At 40.3% G+C, this 18,412-nt stretch overlaps 1 protein-coding gene across 5 annotated transcripts; it reads right to left on the reverse strand.

Moving 5' to 3' along the window:
• Positions 1 to 1,606: 1,606 nt before the first annotated feature.
• On the reverse strand, positions 1,607 to 17,271 carry golga2 (golgin A2). Of its 5 annotated transcripts, none has more exons than XM_026297351.1 (27): positions 17,199 to 17,271; positions 15,757 to 15,906; positions 13,321 to 13,488; positions 12,885 to 12,931; positions 12,579 to 12,642; positions 11,852 to 11,911; positions 11,079 to 11,159; positions 10,513 to 10,551; positions 10,329 to 10,391; positions 10,140 to 10,233; positions 9,779 to 9,885; positions 9,500 to 9,558; positions 9,206 to 9,347; positions 8,897 to 8,986; positions 8,693 to 8,800; positions 8,478 to 8,565; positions 8,169 to 8,311; positions 7,782 to 8,000; positions 7,436 to 7,549; positions 6,944 to 7,168; positions 6,543 to 6,642; positions 6,247 to 6,338; positions 5,842 to 6,070; positions 5,547 to 5,705; positions 5,311 to 5,417; positions 4,952 to 5,144; positions 1,607 to 4,649 (listed from the first exon to the last, which is right to left on the reverse strand). In XM_026297351.1, exons 1-27 carry the CDS (start codon positions 17,244 to 17,246, stop codon positions 4,381 to 4,383), a joined length of 3,258 nt encoding a protein of 1,085 aa, XP_026153136.1. In that variant the 5' UTR covers positions 17,247 to 17,271; the 3' UTR covers positions 1,607 to 4,380. The 5 variants fall into 5 exon arrangements, with proteins under 5 accessions (XP_026153136.1, XP_026153135.1, XP_026153138.1 ...); XM_026297350.1 differs by having other exon boundaries at positions 5,547 to 5,708; XM_026297353.1 differs by lacking the exon at positions 13,321 to 13,488 and adding an exon at positions 14,315 to 14,383 and having other exon boundaries at positions 5,547 to 5,708.
• Positions 17,272 to 18,412: the final 1,141 nt, after the last annotated feature.

The raw sequence follows: 18,412 nt of genomic DNA on the forward strand, positions 1-18,412 counted from the left end.
TGATCTGTTGTATTCTGACCCTAAGCAAAAAAAAAAAGAAACCCACCAGCTAAAACAATCCCATTCGTACCTCATATCACTGATAAACCCACCTGCAACACTTCAGTGATCCCACCCACACCTTCAAAGCAAACACAACAGAGTATATTCTACCTATTATTTAACACTAAATAGTTTACAAGTATATGGACATATTTTACTGTGTTATTATGTATATGTGTGGTGCATCTTATGGAACTTGTACTTCCAGAATTTAGTCTGCAATATATGAAAATGAATATTTAAATTATCAATAAGTGAATATGTGTTTAAGGATATAATATTTGAAAAACCTACAGAAAATGTGTATGCAGTGATGTATATGGACTTTGGTAAGTTGTTTGATACTTTAGGTTGTAGCAGAGAGGGTTTTTCGTTTTGCTTTTGTGTCTCCCTCCCTGTGTAGAGCAGCAGGGAGGGACAGTGTGAATGATGTGTGAACTCCTGGAGCAACGAGGTCCTGTGTCTTGTTCAAAATGATGTGACTTCACCCTGCAGGATGGCCGTGCTTTGTCAACACATTAAAAATCTAAGGGTACACATGTTTCCTCCTTCTTTTTCTCTTTGTAGTGGTAAACAGCAGCATCACAGATCCACAGGATCTGGTCTGGCAACTGGACTGTAGCATTTCAACAAAAATTATAGTTATGTTTCACATGTGCAAATATTCCAAGTAAAACAAAAATCCATGCAATGAAATGGATGGATTGACCTAAAATAAAGCGCTAAATAGGCTAATGTGTATTTATACCCTTGATAATTCAACAAGTTATCAAGTAATTTTTAAGTCAAAAATGGCAGCAATTCACACTGGCTTCAGCTTTTTAAACACATGTATCTATTTTTAAAATTCATAATTTTACATTAAATAGTTCTGATGAGCCTTATACCCTTTGTTTTTTTTTTTTTTTTTTTGCTAAATCAGTCAGACATGGTTTTGACTAAACCCAAAATCATCCATTGGAAATGAGTGGGTTTCGGTTAAAAAAAAAAAAAAAGGTTTTGACAACCTCTATGAGAGGGTTTAAAATCTGATTTGCTCATGGGTTCTCAGAAAATGAAAATGTCTGCTGTGTCTTTACTGTCAAGATTCAGTCAAAATTCAGAGTAATCACAGACTGATCAAGAAATCCAAACATGCTGTATTTAGGTTGCTTAATCAGTTTTATTCAGGAGAAAGGGAGAAAATATTACTTGAGGGGAAAAAAAAAAAAAAAAATCAGAAAGCTGTTTCTGCTGTTTCTATTTTACATTAAAACTGATTAGTTGAGATACTAACTTATTCCAAATAAATAGAATTTTTTTCTCTTTTTAGTCAGTCTTTGTATTAAATCACAGCCAATCAGTAACCACCACCACCTGATTCTGTACTAAACAGACAGACAGTCCAGGCTGCTACCAAACACAGCAGAGCCGCTTCCCCCTACACACCAGGCATAACAAATATACAATATGTTACACAGTTACAGTATGTACACCACCTCTTGTACAGTAGAGACTATAAATGTTGTCTCATTGCCATTTGTTTCATACCATATCAGACAAGAGAATTAGAAAGTGTGGGAAGTAAATTTATGCATTTATTTTTATTTTATTTTTTTTTTTATTTTACAAGCCCCAAAACAGCCATGAAAAGGATTTTATTGTATATTTACCTCTTGGTCTGACCACTCCCTAAAACAAAACAAATGTATTTGCAGTATGTTTCAAAGGAAACTAAAAAATGGCAGAATGCTAAGAAGCGAGCAATTTAAAACCTAGAACGATTAAGTACATTATTGACACCTGTTAATAACAAAGTGCTGTGGTTCAGGGTAGATGCAGTGTGTTTTACTACATCTAGCCTCCATGTAGCTTACAATTGAATTTGCTCTATATAATAACAGTAAAATACCAGAATCTGCATTAATATTCACTGTTCTATTGGTGATAAATATATGATGTGCGATTTCATAATTTAACAAAATGTCCTCTTCCATAAATAAAAGATGAAAAGGAGCCCTAAAATCCAAAAACATCCATATATAGCAGGGGGCCAAAAGCACTGAGACCCTCAGGTCTTTACATGTTAAAATCCTGGAAAGACTCTCATAAAACAGAGGCCTGTGCAAAGATTTGATCTAAAATGGAAATATAAGCTGCAATAGTGAACATGAGCTCTCCTACAGTTAAAACACATCAGGTCTTCGTTTAAGGGAAATGGGGATTAAGCTAAATGTCTCAATTACTTAATGGCCGAATGAGATTTACACAACTATATTTGGGAGACAATATGAGAAAAGATATGTAACAAATTTGACCAGTTTTGTTTGCTAGTTTTGGAAAGATATTTATTCATTTTCTCAAATTCTGACTGGTCCCACACTTGTGGGAATAACATCACGACTTTTTAAAGTGAGCGGTCTCATTGTTTTGCCTGTCTCATCAAATTTACACACCATACACTCCTTCGTCCCTCAAGTGCAACACCACACACAGCAACACACTTTCAGCTCATTTCATTTGCTCCAACTGGAACCCTCAGCTCAAAGGTGAGGCATCATAGGATCCCCCCCTTTTTCTCCCAATAAGCTAAATGAGAAGCTCTGTACAGTTTTAGTGCAATCATACTTATATAATCTGATAGACCTCTACAAAAAAAAAAAAAAAGTACAACTGATGCATCTTCAGCTGAAGAGGAAACAGTTTGGATATACACGCACCACATACTCACGCAGCCCAGTTGTCCAGTTGTGAAGGATGTGCATCGATTTTTTGCTTGATATGTATAAACTACAAGAAGTATGTAACAGAAAAGAACTGGCTCTTAATTTATAGTATCCATTTGTTTAGAAACTTAAAGACCCCATGAAATAGAAGACGCAGATCAGCAGATGATCAGAAAGACAGATGTGACTTTAGTAATGGAAGTGTGGATTGAGTTTGTGCGGCCAGATGCAAAAAAAAAAAAAAAAAAGAAAAAAGAAAAAAAGAATTATTTCATATTGCAATTTTGACACCAAACTTCCTGTAACTTCTTCAGATATTGTACATCAATACCTAAAATGTTAACTGTATTTATCAGGGCAGCTTGTGGAAACAATAATGTGAAGAGCATCCCCCAACACAGCACCCCAAGCTCTATCATTTACACTCCGAGGAAGACGCCAGTTTTCACCCTTGATTTCAGCACCGATGAAGAAACAAATTACTTCTTGACTGAAATTTATTTTTTTCTTCATGGGGTCTTTAAATTGCATCTATCCCCTCAATTAATCAGTAACCTCCTTTTTATAACAGTGGTCACTTTTCAGTCTTGACAGAATGTTTGACAACATTACAACACAGATGTTTGACATATATTAACATATCGCACTGTACAAACATACGACTCAGCTTCAGTGTTTGGAAGAAAAAATAATGTAGAGAAATGGTAGTTTTAGGAACAGTACCAACCTGTGACACCTGCCTCCATCTTCCTGAACAGCGCCTACATATTCAAAGCTTTTAAGTGCACTAAGTTCCTTTACTAACTTAACTTTAACTTCGTTATCGCTCACCCAACCTGATATTCTGCCGCTGCACCCCTCTCCTCACTTCTTTTCACATTACACAAATAAACAGGTAAATATTCAGGTTAATACATTCAAATGAGATGCTCTTTTTTGGCATGTGTACAACTGAGATTTGCACACAAACAAACTGCTAATTTTCAAAGAGCTCTTCAAGCACTGTTTCAGAGAGAGGACAGAATATCCGGCCCCTTTATTGCACTTATGTGTCAGATGGAGATGAGAAGGGAGATGGGAATTAAAAATCGCAGTATGGAGAATAATCAGAATGTATTTAGGAATACTGAATATCTCCACTGTGTGTAGCACATCAAACAAAAATAAACAAAAAAATCAAAAACAACAAATAGAAAATAGTCTGGTTTTGACCAAGAACACATTAATGCCAACACATGGGACAAAGAGGGGGCTTTTTAATGTAACTGGGTCAAAAACATCCTTCAGTTACCAGTTTTGTATGGTGGCAAACCTCTGGAGACGTGTTTGTCAGTGTGATAAATGAGCTATGAACAGTAAACTGTGATGTTTCATTTTCCCCTTGTGTGCAATATTAGACTTCTGCACATCTAATATTGCACGCACCCGGGTGTGGCTATATTTGTGAGGACACTAACTGACATAACACATTCCCTAGTCTCTTACCCTAAATGGCTCACTCCAAACCTCACCCTAACACTATACTTTTTCCAAAATGTCCTCTCACATAGTGTAAAACTAAACAGGTCCCCACAACCTATAGCCATGTAAATGTACACACACACACACACCCCAGCCTGTCACACCTCACACCTCAAACCACCAGGATCTTGACTTCGTCTTGCTCATCAGGCCGGTAGAAGAAGGGGATGCATGGGTTCTCCCCGAGGAAGGGGGGTGATCTTGGTGCTCCCTGGGGATTCTGGATCTCCTGGAGGAGCTGCATGATCTGCTGGGCTGTCCCATCCTCTTTGGGCACCAGCAGCTTAGAGTCGGTCTGGGCCGACCTGGGTAAATGTGTCTGGGACAAAGGGGCTTCCAAGCCTGTGGCAGGCTCTGACAGAGGAATGACCTCCATGGCTTCTGCAGCAGAGGAAGAGAAGAACAACATGATGGAATTAAAAAAAGAAAAGGCCACCATAGCTTAACACCACAGTACACACAAGATCAGTTTACCTTCAGCATTCTACCTCAAGACCTGCCCCTCTGTGTGAAGTCTTACTGTACTGTATGTAAATGATGTCTGTGTTTATCTAGTCAGAAAGACAAACCTGAGAACGGACAGCTTTTGCAAGACACGTGCTTGCTGGGTGCATGTGGTTTGAGAATACAGACTTAACCCCCTGCCCCTCGTCTGAACCATACATACTCCTCGTTGTGCCTACCTGCTCCACTGATGGCATTAAGGTCTGTGTGTGTATGCGCTTGGTGCTCTGGGTGAGTGTGATCCTCCCCAGCAGGAAGCAGGTCTGGGTTCACTGTGCCAGCACCAGCTACAGCTCCGGTGCAGCGGCTGTACCATTCATTCCTCTCAGCCACCAACCTCATCACCAGATCCTGCAGCTCTGCCAGCTTCGCCTGATGCACAGTCGAGACACGACAGCCAGGACACAGGCAGTCAGGAGAAAGCACAAACTGAAGGTGACTAATGATCTCATACATGGAGACATGAATCAACACAAACATCCTGCACAACCACAGTAGATCCATGGTTGTTTTCAATAAAAAGGTTTCTATACAATACCCTCATCTCCTCCTTGTCCTGGGCCAGCATGCTGATGTATTGCTCCTTCTCCTGGTGTTTCTGCTTCATGATAGCCCGCTGACTCTGGTACAGTGCGATGTACTCCCCTGAAAGGACATATAACGTCATTATACTTGTCCCTTTCTGACAAAGTATTGATATATATAAATACACAATCAAAACTCAATTAACATCATCTAAACAATAGCCAAAATCATCTTGTTGTATAGTCTCACCTATAGTGTCAGTCTCTCCAGAGAGCTGGATGCAGCGGTGCTCCAGCTCCTCCACCCTCTCCTTCAAATCAGCTTTCTCTTGCATCAGGGAGGTGAAACGGTGCTGAAGCTTCTCCATGGCAGCCTGCAGGGCCTGGTGAACCTCCACTGGCACTCCTCCTTCTAGGCAAGAGAATGTACATTAGAATTATATATTTAACTCCATATAATCTAAATAATGAACTAAAGTCGTATAAGTCGTAAAACACTCGTCCTGTTTCAACAGAGTCTGTGCTTTTCATATACTCTTCCTCACCTAGGTGCTCGTGACTGTGTTCACAGTGACTGTGTTGGCCCTGAGTGAGATTGTGCTCGTGGTGATGGTCATGAACAGGTTTGTGGCTGTGGTGTTGGTGTTCCAGGCTGAGAGCCACAGAGGCCTGGTGCCGGGCTGCCATGTGGAGCCTGTGCTCCTCCTCAAGTTGCCTTCTGGCCTCATCCCTCTCTGCCTCCAGCTGAGCCAAAGCTCTCCGGATAAACTCCTCCTGTGAGGGAATCAGAAGATGTAATGGGGATGGTGAACAGGGAAGCGGATAAACAGAGTGACATAATATCAACCTCAAATGTTGCGCTTAATAATTTGTAATAAATGTCAAAGTGAATGAATGAAGTATATTTGCATAAGAGGTTTTTGAAGTAAAACATTGATCAACTTCCTCACCATCTCTTTCTGGCTCTCAAAGTCTTCTGGGATGACAATGGAGGTGGATGTCTTTGGACTTTCTTGCAGAGACTGGCTTTCCACACCATCTCCTAAATGAAATAATCACCAATTAAACACTAATTTGTACAGTTACTGTTTCTAATTTCTGGTAGCTTTCTATAGCATCATTTGTCAGGCTGCAGCAGTTATTTTCTTTCCGTGCCTAGAGCTGGTAAATAACAGCAAATTTGCATTTTGGATGAAGGTGAATAAATAATTGGACAAACAGAACCAATGTAAAAGATTAATCTTACCTTGGTCTCTGGATGATGTGGCAAGAGCTGAGCTGTTGAGCAGCTCCCTCACATCAGCCTTCAGCTGCTCATTGTCTCTGACTAACTTCTCCAAATGGTCCTGTAGGGGGAGAAAGAGAGTTATTTAAAGCAATGAAGAAAAAGGAGCTCCTATGTTTGATGCCATCAGAGAGAGGGAAAGAAGTGACAATGCATTTTAAAGATTAAATTACTTCTGCACAGTTGCACATACTGTCAATATAAAATGAAGAGCCTGGAAATGATTTCTTTGAAGCAGTCAGCACATTTACTGTGAGTTTGAAAAATCTGATGTTGGTGAGGTGTCTTGCATTCTATTATCACAACAAACAGGGTTGCATCTTTTCTCATCCATCACAAAGTCCTGTTCCTGTAAAACACACCTGCGCCTGTTTGAGCTGGTTATGACTGATCTCCAGCTGAGCGCGGCCCTGGCTTTCATCGTGCTGCAGCCGGTCCATGAGCTGGCTCTGCTGCAGATACTGTTGGTGGAGCTGTTCCCTCTCTGAGACCAGGACCTGGTAGCCTGCACAGTACTGCTGTAGGTGAACCAGTACCTGGTCTCTCTGCTCCATCAGACCCTGAGTCTCCTGACTTTTCAATTCAAGCTGGAGACAAAAAAACAACAACATGGAATTATACCACAAGGCTGCAGGTAATGACTGTTGTCAAGGCATGTGTGTAGTCTCTTTCTGCATGCTAGTTTCAAACACTGCACTATTGTTTTTATGCACAAATATGTATGTGGCAAAAAGAATAGAAAAGAACTCCAAACAAAGAAGAGAGTATAGTCAAAAAAAGCAATGACAAAAATCCATCAGCAGTCCTTCAACTGTGTCTGTGGTATAAAGCAGTGTGTATGTGTGTATCCATACCTGCTCCTTGACACTGTGCAGCTCCTCTTGCAGTTCACCCATCCTGCGAGCCAGCTCCTTTTTCACATGTTGCTCTGACTGGATGGCCGTGGTCAGCTCCATGTTCTCATTAGTCTGTGCGAAAAAAGGAGTAACAGGGATTTGGGCTTAAAGGCAATTATCTCCCTCTCTCTGAGGTAATACAATAACAGCATATAACAAAATAACAAAGACCAAACAAATCGGAGAAAGCTGGCAAGAGTCAGGAAAAATAAATGCAGACACCAAAATGTAAAGTATATAAATAAGATTGAATGCATCATTTAAAAAAAAACAAAAGGGCAGATGGGGAGATGTTTAGCCTCACCAATTTCACAAAACCGTTCTGTAGTTCAGCCAGCTGGTCCTTCAGTGTACGGTTCTGAGTGAGAGCGCGGCTAATAGTGGCCTTGTCTGATTGAACGTCCTCCAACATGCGCCGACGGTCCTCTGCCTCCTGGGTCTGACCCTCCACCTGGCGCTCCAGCTCACCCAGACGCGTCTCTTGTTCTGCACACAGCCTGCTCAGCTGTTCATTATCCCGCAGCTGGGGAAATATTACAAGGGCTATAGAAACTTCAAACCATTCAATAAAGGGCAAATCAATTTGTGTTACATTAAAATGTAAAGAAATTACCTTTATAAAACTGTATTTGCATTGCATGAAATCCCTTTATATCAAGAGGTCTGTGATTGGAGGAAAAGTAATCCATACCTGTGCCTGATACTGTGCAGTAAGCGCTTCTTTCTCCTGTTGTAGACTGTTGAGGGCCTCTTGCAGAGCCACCTCGCTCTCTGAAGGACATGAGGACTCAGGCTCAGCATGTTCCTTAGCCTCCCTCTCCTGGGATAATAACGCTGGAGGAGAAAAAGTAGGATTATCATAATGAAGTTTAAACATTTTGCTACCGTTTCCCCTCTGAAACTAATCAGAGGTCCAAGGTGTTCTTCAACAACAGTACTGGAGGAAAAAGTACTGAAGTAACGGAAGAGGTACAGGAGGAGTATGAGGTGCACTTATTACCTGCAGCATGTTTTAGCTCTGTGATATTAGCCTCCAGTTCTTGGACTCGGTTGATGTTTCTGTCCCTCTCCTCTGCAACCAATGAGACCTACACAGACATGGAACAATTAGTCTTTTGTCTGACAACAAAACAACTACTAAGAACATAACATTCTCTTTACTTTCAAAGTTATAGACAGTCATAATGTCTGTGTTAACATTCCTGTATGGTTTACCTGCGTTAACAGCTGTTCTGTCTTGTCCTTCCATATACGGCCCTCCTCCTGAATCTGCCCCGCATAGCAGTCCCTCTCTGCCTTCAGCTGGGCGATCGACTCTATTAGCTGCAAGAATACAAAAATAAAAGGAGAACTTGCGTTAAATAGCATGTAGCGTGACACACACACATAAGTGTAAGAGAAAGAGTCTTGGACAGAGACCTGGTGATTTTGTGTCTCCAGATTTTGTTTCTCTTCCAGCAGTAACTGCACCTGTTGGTTGGCACTGGTGGGATCGGACTGATTGGAGCACTGGAGAAAAATAAAAAGGGCAAACAAGTAAGTAAACCACGGGTTCCCATATGAAAAAAAATGACATGTGTTCCTGTAATATAGGCAAACAAATTAAGTGAAACTGCTTTTGTACATTGTTGATCCACCATTTCCAATTACCGGTAAGAGACATGTGTAAAGTTTGGTTAATGTCTATGTGCTGTACAATGCTGTGTTAAACTCTGTGTTTTAACACACCTGTTGCAACATGAGCTCAGCTATTTCAAGCCTCTTGCGAAGATCTTCCACCTCAAGCTTCATTGTTCCATTCTTCTGTATACTGAGCTTCAACTGCTCTGACAACTCTGAGCTCTGCTGCTTCGACTCCTCACTCAGATTGCTGCAAGCAAGCAAGCAAACACACACACACGCACACAGTTTCATTAGATTCAATTTGATGGACATGAACTACCATCTTTCATTACAAAACAAATCTGCTTTGTATCTTATGTAATACATCTCACTGTGTATGGTAAGATAAAAGCAACTTACTTTAGTCTTAACAATTCTAGCCTCAGACTGTCTCTTTCCTTTTCACGGTCTTTGTTGTGCTGGAGAAAAAAAAAGAAAAACATTTAATAAAAAGACACTTTACGAGAAAGACAACATGAAATTAGGAATGTATTGAAATACTTTTGTGTGTGTTTTGTGCAAGGTTGCCTGCAGCTGTATTACATATGTGCAGCCTATTAAAAGTTCAGTATGTTGCTTATCTCATGCATCCCTGTGACTATTCTAACATTGTGTTTACTGAAAATGATGACTGCAAACCTTTTCAAACTGTTTCTGCTGGGTCGAGACAGAAGAGAGAGTTCTTTCCAGCTCTGACACTCTTTGTTTTGTTGCCTGTAGACGGCTGTTCAATTCGTCTGCCTCGGCTACACACACACACACACACACACACACACACACACACACACACACACACACACACACACACACACACACACACACACACACACACACACACACACACACACACACACACACACACACACACACACACACACACACACACACACACACAGTTAAGTAACTGCTTTAGGGGTAAAATCTTGCCAATAAAAAAAAAAAAAAAAGTCAATTGCTTGCTTTACTGATTAAAAAAAACCAAAACAAAACACATGCACACCTGTTTTCTGACGCGCAGCCTGTTGTGTGTATTGTAGTGCTGTTTGTAGCTCTGATTTCTCTGACACAAGAATTCCAATGGTCTGAATATGAACCTAGGAAAGGAAAAGCAGACAGAGAGCACAGTTCTTCATGAGTCAAGATAACCCTTGGACAAACAGAACTTATGGGTGTGGCTATGAGAGGTTACCTGTAATTGCTCCCGCATGGCTCCCTGCTCTTTGGAAAATTTCTGCTCAAATTCTCTTCGCTCCTGAAGGAAGAAAAAAAAAAAAAAGTTCATGAATGACCAAGAAGGAAGTAAACATTCAGTACAGTGGGAATGAACAGTGAACAGTTCACTGAATGAACACAAAAAAAAAAAAGTTTTTTACCTTTTGTAGCTGATCTGTGAGCTCCTGAGACTGCTGTGCCTGCCAGATCAACAAGACAAACATTTTGGAAAGATCAGTTAATACTGTATTTCATCAACGCAGCAGTGCTGGCCAATTCTAGCCACATAAAACAAACTAAGATTCTGGCACAAAAGACCTCATCTGCATGGCAGACAGGGCAGGAGTAGGAAAAGTACTGAAACAAATAACCTGTTCTGTTGGTTACTTATATCATGTTTTTGAGTTTGGCACTGTGCTAAACTCACTTGAAAAAGCTGTACAATTGGAATGTACCAGTAGGTTATAACAGTTCTGAACCCAAAGTGCTCTCATGCTGTGGCTGTATTTGTAGAAGTGTGCTTTAGTCTACCTAATTGAAAGACAAATAGCAGGCATGAGATCTTCCAGTCTCTGGTTACTCAAGATGACATGCAGAATACGTACGTACAGTACATGCACTGATATGGTGATTTATTATGGCAGGGCTGAAAAGGAGTTACTTTGAACACACAAAGGCGTGCGCTCAAAATACGCACACACTCACACAAACACAAACAGCTTCTTACCAGCTGATCTAGCTTGGTATTGAGCTGAGAGTTTGTTAGGTTGCTGGACTCCAGGGCGGCTGCCAGCTCCTGGTTCCGACTCTACCACGTGCACACATGCATCCGGGAAAGGAACAGAAGAAAATAAATAAATAAATAAAAAGAAGAGAGGGATAAAATTGCAGTGGAAAAAGTCAAACAAAGAACATGGGAGGAGATAAAAAAAAATTCAAAGGTGAATCATTAACATGAGGCGAACAGGAGCACCTATACAACGGGTACAAACTTGTGTTTAATAATGACACATGGAGCCAATAATTAATACACATGATAGCTGTTAAACTGATTAATGAAGGCAGTTGAAGTAGCAGCGCCTTCATAACAACTTATTTATATGGTAATCGCAAGATGCGGACATGTCCACATGACTGCCGTTTGTCATATGAAGCTACTGCCCGGTGCTAACAGCTTCTAAGCTCCATTCAATGGACCAACGTACGAGCCACTGTGTGACTACTGAAACCAAACACGGTGCAAAAAGGCACAGCAGAGGTTGTTGGGCAGTGGTGTGTTTCTGTACCTCTCCTATAGCTCTCACCAGTGAGACTATTCACCACAATTACATATAAAGGGCACAATTTTTCTACTATTAGTGTTTAGAGTTTTTTTATTCAGTTCTTTCTTAGGCATCCAATCATCCATTCATTCATTCATTCACACATTCACCACCTCAAAAAGGCTTAGCTGCCAGTACAGTGCCTGACACATGACAGAAAGTTAGATTTCCATCTCACCTCAAGTTCTCTCTCACTGACAGAAGGTGCACTATCCCCATTCACATATGCTGCAGATGACTGTAATAGAAACAGATGACAGTAATGTACTTCCAATATGTGTCATGTTTTTTTTAAGTAAGGCTTATGTACATATACCTTTACAAGCACTAAGTTTCCAAGAGACATTGTTGCCAAGTGACGACACAGTTTTGTATGTGCTTGAATGAAAAATGGTTTGTCTCTAAAAACATAAAACTGAAGCATTGCAGTTGAACAATTTGCTTAATGAGTAGCTGTAAGACCTGCATTTCATCAAGTGGGGCAAGAATGACTGAATATATTTTCTCATAAAATAAAATATATTAATATTGCATATTTTATGTATGACTCACTATTTGATCAGCCAAATGCTTGTCTTTACTGATCCCATTAATGTCTTTAGTCAGTATATTAAAAGGTCAGCAGCAAAACAAAAGTGCACACTTTGGTTTTTCAGCAGACTGAGCAAAACAGTGCCAAGTTCAGATGAAATGTATGAGCTTGATTTGATGCACCAGTTGAGACTAACGGGACAAATTTGAAAAGTGCATCCAGTGCATTCCTGCCAAGAATAGCTGCTACACACCCTCACTGAAAGCGCACATCAGTGTATGTGTATTATTATTTAAAGGCTACCATCATATGACAAAGAAATGTGTGTGTGAGAGAGAGAGACAGTAAAACACTGGTGGTTCTTAAATCGTACCTCAGAGACTAGGCCGTTCAATTGCTGTGAGAGCTGTCTCAGGCTCTCTGTGGACGAGAGCGGTCTGCAGATAACACACATTATTAAAAATATATATGTTACTGCAAATAGTTGTGTAAGAAATACACAAATCCAAGTTATTAACATACAGCATCTGATAACAGAACATTGCTTTATAGGGAAACACTAGATTTACCTTGTACTATAGCAAGACATCGGTATCTGTATGACGTGTTGAATTTTTTTTTTTTTTTTTTGCTGTTTGTTTTTATAAAAAAAGTTGCTAGGCAGAGTAAAGTGACCTACCTATTTTCTTCTGTTAAACTCTCATTGCCATTGGTATCAGGGTAGTCCTGCAGAGAGCGAGGCAGAAAATAGAGCATGTTTGAGAAACAGAAGCATTTGTGATAATGGAGCATATTGAGCACATCAAAACACTACAAACAAAAAGCTGGGTTGTGCTAAAGCTGTCGTTTTCATCACACATATACATTAGCTTCAGAAAGTATTCAGACACCTTTAGTTTGTGGGCACGTGTGCTGTAGAATTGACTTCAAATGGATAACGTTACCACTTTGGCCTATCAATCTACACTCAATAACCCATAATGACAAAATAAGAACACGACTTCAGGTTTTGTTTTCTACTAAATTAGCATAATTTCTAGATGTGACAGGCACAAGAATGACATGATATAAGAGACGGAAAAGGGAGGAGAAAATGACGAAAGAGACAAGCACACCTGCAGGCCAGTGGTGCGACCAACAAACTCAGGGTTATTAGTAGTGTTAGCACTAGCAGGGTTAGACACAGGCGAGCCGCGACCAGGTGAGCCATGACCAGACTCGTCCTTTGGGTCATCCAGCAGCTGAGGAACTGAAGACCCCATGGCCTCCATATCAGCAATGGTCTGGGGTGACACATACACAAAAACAATGCACATGCTGGTTTAATGCCAGCAAACAAGAGCAGTAATGATGAAAGAGCACAGCAATGAAGACCACACTGAGATCTCAAACTTAATATGTGTTTACAAGCACTAAAATACTCAGGTTAAGTCACCTATAAAATTCATACATAAAGGTAATTTCGTAATAGACCACAGAGCATCACAATACAAGCTCAGTTATTGATGACTATACCGTATAACTGCCAGCAGTAATTTGCATGAATTACAGCTGTGTTAACACAAGTAAGACATTTTTAATAAACTGTAATAACAAAACACTTTTAAGAGAGCATGGAAATAATGAGCTAAAACAACAAAGGCAAACGCAGCCAGGAGAGCACAGTTAAAGAAAAAGTACAACATACATTCTTGTTTTCCCAGATGCATGCCTTCATGATGCCCCCAGCCATGCAACTACTAAGATTCATGCCACTCTATCCAAACACATCTTGGATGCTAAACTCCACAAGCTCAGCAAAAACACTGGGATGAACTCAGAGATGAACTAAGAGAAATGTGCTCCTCCCTCCGCACTTCTCAGCTATTAATGCTTGACATGGATTTAAAAAGCAGGGCACCAATGCAAGAATTTGCACTCAAATCCATCCAGTGCTTTCTGGCCTATGTGAAAGTGCACTTGACACAGCAGGGAGGTACGAATGAGGAAGTGAGGTACAATATTAAATACCACATGAGGAGCAGCTACTTGCAGCCAAAGGACGCAGAGACAGAAAACACAGAGAGAAAGAAACAAAGAAAGGAAAGAGGAAAAGAGACAGAGGCTCACCTGGCTGTTGCCATAAGGAGGTAGGACTATTCCATTGCTTTGACTAAGTGCTTTCAGAATACTGTCAAACTACAGGAAAGAAGAAACAAGGGTGGAGAGATGTGAAAGGGGGGAGTACAATTTAGAAAGTGACAGAGATAAAAACAAACAGACACTGAGAAACAGCTGCTAAAGGAAATCTTAGGAGGAAGAGGTGGAGAAGTGACAGGGGTTTGTTGTGAGCAGAAACTGAGACTAGTCTGTTGAATCCAAGAGGTGAGAAAGTATTGGTTTCATTTTTGTAAAGCCTTTTCTATCATTATAAGTCAAAATAACCCAATTCAAATATGAAATGATTATTGCAAACACTTAAATTAAAATTAAAATCCGGGGACAGCACAGCATGGTTCCCAAATGAGGCCTTTGTGGACAGGCACAATGCCTGACTACAGATCCCTTGCTGTTGCAGCTTCCTCTACAATCAGCTCTACAAAACAACACATCAAACTTGCTTATCCCTCCTGAGAACCAAGGAAAATAAGTGTCTTCCAATTTCTTGTTTTTTGTAATTTCCTACCTACTTTTGGTTAAAATAACAGGTTACAATTTAGACTTTTTTAAATTTATTTTTAATTTTATAGCACGTCCACTGTAGTGGACCATAGGACCGTTTGGATCTGAACAAACTGTCTACTACAAGGGACACAAGGCAGTGGGCTGGGTCTCAGGAGGATATATTTCACTTTGTTGTGATCAAATACAAAAAATGTTTTGCCTACTTAAATGCTAAAGAGCTAAAACACTTTTCAGAAGTTAATCAGAATAAAATTGGAATCTTACTAACATGACGCATCTTTGTGAGTGCCACCAAAAATCAAACTTGCATCAGAGCAAACAATTGCACTCAGCAGTGAGCCCTCAAGCTGTGATGATCCCAGATTCCAGACAGGCTTAGAAAACTACTAATGGTGTCTGAATGAAATTATCTGTGCTGCAAATTCTCTGTATATCTAATAAAACACCTGTTTAAGGCAATGCAACCTAGATATGGCCACTGCTACTTTAGTCAGTGATTAAAGCTATGTCTGTCTGTTGTCCAATGTTCTTCTCTTGCTAGGATAAGCATTTCCACCCTAACATCTAGCCTGCAGGTTTTAAATCTGCTGGCAGTGCATGTGTTTGATAGTCTGGAGGAAATCGTTTACCAACATGACAGTAACACAGTCATATCGTTTCACAATCGGCAAAACATTCTCTGATCAATTGACCATCAGGTCATTACAAACTGTTTGTGCTGGAGAAAAACAAACAAACGCCAGCCAACCCACAGTCACTATAAAACTATTATCTACTGAAGTAGCATAACAAGGACACAGAAAGAGTGTCAAGCACAAAACACAAGTTGTTATTTTAACAGGAAGGACAGAGTGACAAGAAAGCCTATAATGAAGAACAGTACTTACACTGTCTGGGGAGTTTCTTTCTGTTGAAGGTGCATCGGGTCCCTTCACTTTCCTCTTCTTCTTGGCCCCTGCTCCACCTCCTCCTCCTCCTCCACCACCCTTCTCTCCTCCCACACTGGCAGGGGAGCTCTTCTGCTGAAACTCTTTCAGCTGTGTAGCACATCAACACAATAGATATGTGAACAAGAATGCAGCAAATACTTCTTCTCCCTAATCTTCGAGATTATTATGAAAATTGTTTCCAACTAGCAACCAACTAGAGACGCTGATCCGAGCATGTCGTCTAACAAAGGAGGGTCTGGTCAGGCTAACTGAATTAGATGTTGTGAATTTGGTCTGAAGCAGGAATGTACGGCTCCCATTACCCTGACAGAACACAAGCTATTGAGACGATCAGGATCACAAGCAGGCTGGAATGCAAAGCCTCTGACAACATGTTATGGACTGTGACTTTAACTTGATCAGTGACTTTCTGTTCTAAATCAAACAAGATCAAGTTGCTACCTCATGTCAAACTACAATGGCTTATATGTATTTTGGTTACACGTAAAAATGGGGCACTTTATCATGCCTGTGTATGTTTGGGCATGGGGCCTGTAACAGCTGTAAGGGAATTAAAGGGGGACTAGTAGAGCTGGCATTTCTAAAGCACTGGGGCTGAGTCCCAGAGAAGCGCCATGTGTTTGTTACCACGACCACGACCACTACAGCTGACCAATCATTTTCTGAAGCCAACATTTCTCATCTGATAGGGCCATGTTTCTGACTAACGTTAGCCTAACAACACCCCGAGCTACAGCACCAAACAGGACCGTGAAGAAGGGTGTCAGCTGTCAAAACAGTCCCCGTCATTCTACCCTGCTAATGGGCTACACAGCTAGCTCAGTTTGTTGGCCTTTTCCTTGGAAAACAAGACACATCCTGCAAGACCAGACAGAAAGCTGTCCGGTTCCTGTCTGGTCTTCTTTAGAGCCAACTGTTCAGTAGTTAGCCAGCTTGCTAACGTTAACTTGCCTTAGTTAACGTTAGCGCTAACAACTCACTACATTTAAGGCTAGCTAGAAAGACACATGTAACCGATGGGAAAAGAAAGTATCTTAAGTTAATCAGTGACTAAATCAAACAATGTGGGATGCTATAAATTCTTCTACCGACTAAGAATAGTCGACATAATCTGGGAAAGTTAATGCTATCAATAGAGGCCCAGAGGAAACACCGGTCTCTCCTAGACTCTGACGCCTCCGGAGGAGCGAGGTAGGCGGTACAAGCGACAGCGCAGAGGTCGGGCGACGTGTAAGGTTGTAATGACAACACCCCTGCTCCTTTAGGAATTTTATAATAAATCGAAAAATAAAAAAGCACCAACAACGTACACCCACTAGCGAGAGACCACACCATTGCTCCCAGTGAAATGTAGCCAGATCAGTTGTGAAATACTTTACCTTTTTCTTAGCTGCAGCGAGTTTTATTTGCCTGCTCTGGTCGGCCATCCTGCTGCTCTGCTCCACCGACCGAACCACGTCATCAGTTTGGAGCCTGGTGGCGGCTCTGCCAGTAGGAGGCGCAGAGCTCAGGCTGTGATCCTCACTTAAAAAACTCCAGAGATTAGTTTCACACGAAAACCTACTTATTTATCGTGTCATGGAAGTTTTAAATCACACATCCATGTTTTTTGTTTTTTTTTAACTTTACTTGGGCCGATTTGTTTATGTTTATTCTTCACTACAACATATGATGCCCTTATTTGCTTGTTGAAAGAAACAAGTGACACAGTTAATCCAAAAAAATTGAACAATGACTTAATTTTACTTATTGAAGAACACTTCTTTTCAGTTTGCTTCTGATGATACTTGTATTTTGTATTGACAGCCCACCACATAAACACATGGAAACACGGAAACATTTTGGCATTCACTTTACCTAAATCAACTCTACCTACATTCCATTGTAATTACATGTTATTGTAAGAAAATTAAGCAGGGCACCTGGTGACCCAGTGAGCAAACAAATGTGGACCAAATCACAGAATTCAAATTTAAGACTTCCATATCATGCCAGTAAAAATGATAATAACAAAACCTTTTACAAATTGCTATTTTTAGAAGAAAAAGATAAACATTTAACAATGAAGTTATTTGTATTTGCAGCAGCTTACAAAGAGAAACTTGGGGATAGAAGAGAAGAAAATATAGATTAAGGAACAGAAAATTCCACTGAAGAATATTATTCAATTTAGCTATGTAAAAAATGTCTGCATTTTATTGTCTCACTTCCTCCAGCATTTAGCCAACAGCCATAGCTATAGTAGCTGAGGAGAAAATAAAAAAGAAAATGAAACAAGCTTCTTCATTCAAAGACAGCTACAAAAGTTAAATTTATTTATAATTATTAGGTCACATAGTTCAATATTTTAGTAAGTCTCAAGTGTAGAATTTAATAACAGTTGTTTTGGTTCTTTGATATAGTCAACTTTTCCACAAAAAAACAATAGAAACTATTGTGTCTTCTTTCTAAATGTAGAAATCTGTGTCAGACTAAATGAGGGCCTTATATAAAATATCTTTTCAGTCACTGTGTTCAGCTGTAGCTCTCCAGACCCACCATTCTCCAACGGTGGACATTCTCTCTCTCATCTGTTACTCATAAAAAAACATAT

Source organism: Mastacembelus armatus, chromosome 12, assembly GCF_900324485.2.
Source record: "Mastacembelus armatus chromosome 12, fMasArm1.2, whole genome shotgun sequence".
In the NCBI taxonomy this organism is placed as follows: domain Eukaryota; kingdom Metazoa; phylum Chordata; class Actinopteri; order Synbranchiformes; family Mastacembelidae; genus Mastacembelus; species Mastacembelus armatus.

What these genes read in the sequence shown, in the direction of transcription:
- golga2 (XM_026297350.1), bottom strand. Translation starts at nt 17,246, where the DNA reads ATGGCCGACCAGAGCAGGCAAATAAAACTCGCTGCAGCTAAGAAAAAG. An exon ending in TGGAGACACAAAATCACCAG is followed by an intron (nt 8,801 to 8,896) that starts GTCTCTGTCCAA and finishes GTATTCTTGCAG; the next exon opens with CTAATAGAGTCGATCGCCCA. An exon ending in TTGAGAGCCAGAAAGAGATG is followed by an intron (nt 6,071 to 6,246) that starts GTGAGGAAGTTG and finishes ATTCCCTCACAG; the next exon opens with GAGGAGTTTATCCGGAGAGC.